The 6,048-nt window shown below is 42.3% G+C and overlaps 2 protein-coding genes across 2 annotated transcripts in view; both read right to left on the bottom strand. All coding sequences in view use genetic code 11, as the record gives it.

The window, feature by feature from the left end:
• Positions 1 to 320: 320 nt before the first annotated feature.
• Positions 321 to 1,017, bottom strand: EGR_03934 (hypothetical protein; the record flags this gene model as incomplete). Its single annotated transcript, XM_024493183.1, has 2 exons — positions 321 to 638; positions 877 to 1,017. The coding sequence occupies 2 exons, from the start codon at positions 1,015 to 1,017 to the stop codon at positions 321 to 323; spliced, it is 459 nt and encodes a 152-aa protein (XP_024352455.1).
• A 2,439-nt stretch (positions 1,018 to 3,456) lies between these two features.
• EGR_03933 (hypothetical protein) overlaps positions 3,457 to 6,048 on the bottom strand; it is a gene marked incomplete at both ends in the record, with an annotated part of 3,499 nt that continues 907 nt past the window's right edge. The window contains 3 exons of the mRNA XM_024493182.1: positions 3,457 to 3,646; positions 3,852 to 3,982; positions 4,370 to 4,443. Of these exons, the coding sequence (XP_024352454.1) occupies positions 3,457 to 3,646; positions 3,852 to 3,982; positions 4,370 to 4,443 (395 nt within the window). The remainder of the gene's footprint in view (positions 3,647 to 3,851; positions 3,983 to 4,369; positions 4,444 to 6,048) is intronic.

The following is a 6,048-nucleotide window of genomic DNA, read 5'->3' as shown; positions in this document are numbered from 1 at the left end:
CGTTAAATTTAATGAAGCACCCAAATGCCGATACACTTAGTTGATGCCTTAGACAGGACGAAACAGGGATCTATGCAATCTGGCTAAAATATGAAGTGTAAAATTATTGTAAATTTTGGTCCTGTTCCCCTTTCGCACTTCAATCACGTAGCTCAAGGCAGCATGATACATTTATTATGTACGTATGTAATCATGTCAGCAGATCGTGCATCGCGTGCTCATCTGCTCGTTTATGAGTGAGTGTGCCTCGTTGACTTGATCGAAGGTGACCAACATAGGGAATGTGCATTGTAAACTTTGTTATCTGATTGCGTTGACGCCTAGACGTAGCTAGTATCCAGTCCTGGTGCCAGTGAAGTGAGACACGACTGTTGTGGGTGAGGATGAAGCAGATCACCCTTCGACGGTAAGGCAGCGGGGGTGGCGGTGGTACCTTGGCGATCGAGATTGATAACGTAGTAGGTATTTGAGCCGTCACCGTAAGCTGGCTGTGGTTTTAGCTCCTGCCGTTGCTGGTGTTGGCGATGGCGGTGGCTTAGGTCTTCAAGACCCTTCTGTTTTGATGTGGCGGTGGTCGGAGAGGCAGTTGGTGGCAGGAGAATCATCGATGCGGGTGGAGGAGAGGAAAACTGTCTGCCCTGGCAGAGAACTGGGTTTATAAATTAGATTGCTGTGTTTAAAAATCCAGTTCTCACTCAAAATAGTGACTAGAAAAACTAACTTTTACAAGTTTTTTGAGGAAACAGCAATCCCAACATCTTAGATGCAAAAGATTTTCTTTCCTGCACGTCCGGCAGTGTCTAAAACACAAAATGCGACAACTAAAGACCGAACTGAGCAAAACGGACGGAAGAGGAGTTAATTGCAGGGACTCACGGCAACTGTATTGTTGGCCAAGAATGGTGACTGAATTGATGCGGTGGCAGAGGAGATCGCGGTGCTGGGACACGCGGCGATGAAGTGCCAGGAGGTGGGTGAGTGGGAGCCATTGGAGTTCCTGCAGGCTCCTATCGTCATGCCGCTAACCAATGACACTGCAGGATGGACATAGACGTTCAGTGTGCTGTTGGTGCCTGTCACTAGAAGTTGACAGTAGTCTTAGAAAATTGTCGTTGAGATTTTTTTATTAGGCTCAAGAATTAATTACATGACTAACAACTCGATTGAGTCTTGGTTGTTAGGCCTTTTACATAATCAGATGATTTATTTATCCCAACTGTACAATGGTAGCTGTTGCTGAGATTAACTAAAAATGCCTGCAAATTTTTGTGAAAACTAGATTGTGTGAAGAGCGGCAACAACTGTTTTAGGCAGTTGTGATCCTTACTGACCTAACATTTGAGATCGGGTTTCCTGCCGTGTGAGTATCATCGTAAGCAACTTGTGTGCAGCAAAATGTGCAAAAGTTGAAGTCAATTAAACGTAACCACATTCAAAGCCAGTAGCAGTTATTATGCGCCTTTTACCGTTATAAAAGGAGGCCCGTGCGATTTGTCAATTACTGCTTAATTGCGTATACAACTTCATCGGTTTCGATTACCATCTTTGTGTCCGATCATTTGGTCCATATTTGCAGTATCCTTATGATTCTTCAGTTTACTAGCAAATTCTCTCTTATACTGACATGATGTGTTACCCCATGGAAGGCAATTGAAGGAGCTATAGCATATAGCCTTCCTGGCTACGGTTGAACTGCATAATGGACAAGGAGTTTACTGACAACTTATAAGTAGAAGGCGTTTAATTAATTGCATCAGAGTGGGGTCCTTTGACTCTGACAGAAAATTTCTTTTAAATTTTGCCAAAATTCTGGTCTTTTAGTACGAGATTTGAAGATGGATAAAGATTGTGCAGAGTCAGCCATTAAAGGTTCAAAGGTTAGGAAAACGTCAGCAAATAACTGCTAGCGCTGAATGACTACTGCAACTATCAAAGGATTGAAGGAAAACTTCCTAGTAATTTCATGTAAATTATAGAAACTTAATAACAATCACGCCAGAATCATTGCTTTACAAAGGTCATAGAGATCTCCAAGTGTGTAAAAATAATGGCGAGCTATTGATAACACGTATTTACATTGATGTTGATGAAGATATCTCAAGACCCGTATTCCTTGTGACATCTTAAGAAACTATTGAAATGTATAAAGACCCTTCAGTCAACAGGCTTATAGAGACCAAACCCAATTTTAATGGTTCTTGATTCGCTCATTTGTTAGCAAACTTCTTAATACTTCTCGAAAGCTTTGTACTCGATGGTCAAACTATGTGAATTAACGACGATGAAAGCTTTATCCTTCTCTCTCTTCGCGCATTGGTCAAACCACTTAAGCATTGTGACTGTGGGACTGACAAACCTTGAACCGTGGCGCATTGTCTGATTAGCCATGTGGAACTGCATACCATGCCGCCTCTTGCCGTGTGCATTGGGCCGAGCGACGGTGTCGGTTGGGTGGCTGCGCCGATCACTGGCTGTATTCACACCGCTCTTTATTCAGATGTGTAAAACTGCACAAGCCTTTTCAATCTCTCCCTTTATTGATCTGTTACTCTGTTTAAGCTATCTGTAGTACTAATCTCTCCCATGGTTCTTCTAAGCGTCAATAATAAGTTTTTCTCCATACTGGAGAGTCGCAGTACATCCTCAGGAATAAATAGGGCTCTGCATTAGTGGAGGTATCATCAAACTCACTCCAAGTAAACGCAAGCGGTGGCATTGTTATTGGCTGAAAGTTGCGAAAATATCGTAAGTGAAGGGCAGCTGCTATGGATGACTAAATCTGAAGTGACGCACAGAAGGAATGAAAGAAGAGAAGGAGGTGAACAAATATATTTAAAGCAAAGTGGAGTGGAAAGAGGAAATAAATGCTGTGCACAGCTTAATGAATATGTTTTATGCCTAACCTTATAAAACGGTTTTGCTTTTCGGTAAATGCCTCAGGGAGAAAGGAGTGGCATACAAGAGACATTGGCGGTAGAACATCGACTAAGCTACAGTCAAGTAGGTCTATTAAAAACTCACGATACAGTTCTGGTGGGGATATCTTTAACCCAGGAAATACGTTCCTATTGTAACTTCCTAAAAGTTTCTGTTGAAAGTTAGATTCCCTCCCTATTCTATCCGAAATTCCAGGCCTCCTTGAATATTTTCCGATTTTCATTCTCTCCATGTATTTTCATCGGCCCTTATTGTCCAAAGACACTATATCTACCAGTAATCCAATCAGATCAAGCCGATTCAAAATCATCTTACATTTATCCATCTGACCATTATAGAACTCCAGCGGTCCAGCTATCAGGTGGGCACCCACACGCCGTACTCCTAGTGTACTCATATCTTTGACGTAAAGTACCCCCGTACTGAGACCTTGGTCACTTGACTGGCCAGGTTAAGATCTTGACACCCCAAATTTACAATAAGCGGTTTCTTTGAAAAAAAACTACTGTCCGAATTTTTTCATGTCCAGCAATACTGTTGCGATGAATAAAGTGGAAAAGGGACAATACTCAAACATGGAATGGAAGACGCAAAAGGTTGTGAAGCAGCTCGTGCATCTCTGGTTTTGTGTAGACAGCACTCCTTGTCTATGCCGCGCATTACACTAGTCTCAACTTTGATAATAAGCCAACTCTTTAACCGATTAACCCTATTATTTATGGAAGAATAGGTAATGGAAGTGGTCCATTTAGGGAACAGAGGTTACACGGAAGAAGGGGGTCACATGGACGCAACATTTTACTCCACGCAGTTCTGTTATTTAAAGTTAGTTATGCACGAAAGGGATATTCTTTGGAAACAAAATGAACCCTGACATGGCATCTGTCAAGGTGTCACAGCCACCTTTCTTGTACTTGTGAACCGAGGAATTTAATTCCCTCTCAACAGCTAAAAAGACAGCCTTCATAGTCAAATCAAGAGCACATGGAATCTTTTTGCCCTTTAACTCAGCCAGTCTACCTGCTAGACCATTTGGTTCAGCCAACTATCATGAATGAATGCAGAGCCCAGTCACATTTATGTGACGCAGGTACTTATCACGGCTCCGAGGTTATTCACGAAAAGAGATAAAGCATAGTAAACACACAATATTGTAGCACTCTGGAGGACTGTAGGAGGCTAGTTTTATTATCTGGCGACTAATTTGGCGTGCTTTTCTATCATAGGGATAGAGACAGGGGGGAAAGTGGTCAGGGTAAAAAAGAAGCCACCGAATCCTCAAAGTAACTTTGTTACTCTACCGGATGGCTCAAATATCCTTTTCCCTCGGGAATATTCGAGCCAGCTTAGCTTCATTTACTCTGCTGAACTCGTAATTCCAATGAAAAAAAATGTTACCTCAATTTGTTATTGGTAGAGCTTGGTGCTTTACCAGCTTTTCAGGACGCCGGCTTAAAGTAAAATTATAATTATTCTCAATTAGGGATTTTGAAAAGTAAGAAGGGTCTGAGATTTTAGAATAAATTCGCATCAGGTCAAATATTTACCGTTTGTTCCAGAGAACGCTTGATAGTGTGATGAACCTTATTTGGATGTGATATTCCTCCGTAGTAACATAAAGGTCAACCTCTTTAGGGGTTAATTTCCCATTTCACTTCTGCCTTTTCTTAGTAAAACTTGAAAACGCTTTCAGAAGAGACACTTATAGACAAGATTTAGTCGGATTAGAGTGGTTTAACCTCTAGAATGCCAACTGGAGGAGGCTAAATTCCCCTCATGATAATCCAGGTCTCACTACATACAGATTTCTTTCCGTCACTTAACCTGGGGCAGTTGCTGCTCCGAGATTCCATCCTGCAAAATATGGGGAGGAATTTACATGGCTGCCCAGCTGGTAAAAGAAATCTACATCTTTATCTAACCTAACTGAGAATTACTTAACACCTGCGTAACCCCCAGAATGAGTAATGAGGAATCCTAACCGTCAGGAGGGAGTAATTCATCCCGCTTTATGTGGTGGCACGATGAGTTTTGATACGGTCTATAATTATAAAGATAATAGATATCCCACCTTATATGTATGTTGTTACACACAAATGCAGAGGTTGGAGAAATTTAGATCGGACGACCTGCTATTACCAGCCTGTAAAAACCCAGCTTCTTTCGGTAGACAATCAGCGAATGTGGCAACTAGAATACGAAAACAGAGGACAGGGGTGAGGGTAAAGACGAGGACGGGGGGAATATGCAGACCTTTGGGGTACATCAGGATGTCAGAGATTACTCTCTGACCATTGCAGTCAAACATAAAACGACATAGCAAGCACAGTCTTGTGATAAGGCACAAGACTTAATTCCCCAATGTCAATCTAGATATGTCATCGCCGGGATCTAAGTGTACTATTTCAACAATTTCTGGACGGTCCGTTCACTTACTACATTTTCGTCGAATGTTAGCAAACAAGGATAATTTATCCTTTGTAGCTTTGGAGTGGGGATAGACTCAATTCCTAAAGCAGACAACCTCAAAGCATTACAGGAAGTTAGATCTCATCCACTCGCCACTACGTTACCATTAACAAAGAACGTCCTAGTTGCTCCTGTATTCCACGAACTTACTAAATTCCGCCATTTATTCACAGAAGGGAAAAATGGAGAACAGAGGGTGACGTAGATTGGCTAAACTCACCACAGCATAACAACGTCGGCTGCATTGCTGCTAAATCTCCCCCTTTCCCTCACCTCTTCCCCATTAAAAGCGTCAGGGAGAGTCCAATGGAGCCGCGATTTACATGTGCAACTGCGTAAATGAAAGCTGCGTGGTGATATCAATGCCGTACGGATTCTTATGCTGGCTCTGCTGCTACCAACACAGCTTTAGTGGTTTACTGTAGTGTGAACACCGCGTCAGGTAGACTTGGTGGAGATGCTACTACTCCTCATCCTGGGGATTTTCACAATAGGTTCGACCAATGCACGCTGCACTTTAAAATGCTGACAGTATTGAGTTGCTCTTAAGGAATGGTGTGGATGTAATCCGTGCCCTGGAATTGCTTATCCTACCCACATCCTTTCCATTGTATAGGGATTGCGTGCCACCGCTGAATGCAT

This window comes from Echinococcus granulosus (genome assembly GCF_000524195.1).
Source record: "Echinococcus granulosus chromosome Unknown EG_S00022, whole genome shotgun sequence".
NCBI classification, from domain to species: domain Eukaryota; kingdom Metazoa; phylum Platyhelminthes; class Cestoda; order Cyclophyllidea; family Taeniidae; genus Echinococcus; species Echinococcus granulosus.
This window is presented reverse-complemented; position numbering and strand designations above follow the sequence as displayed.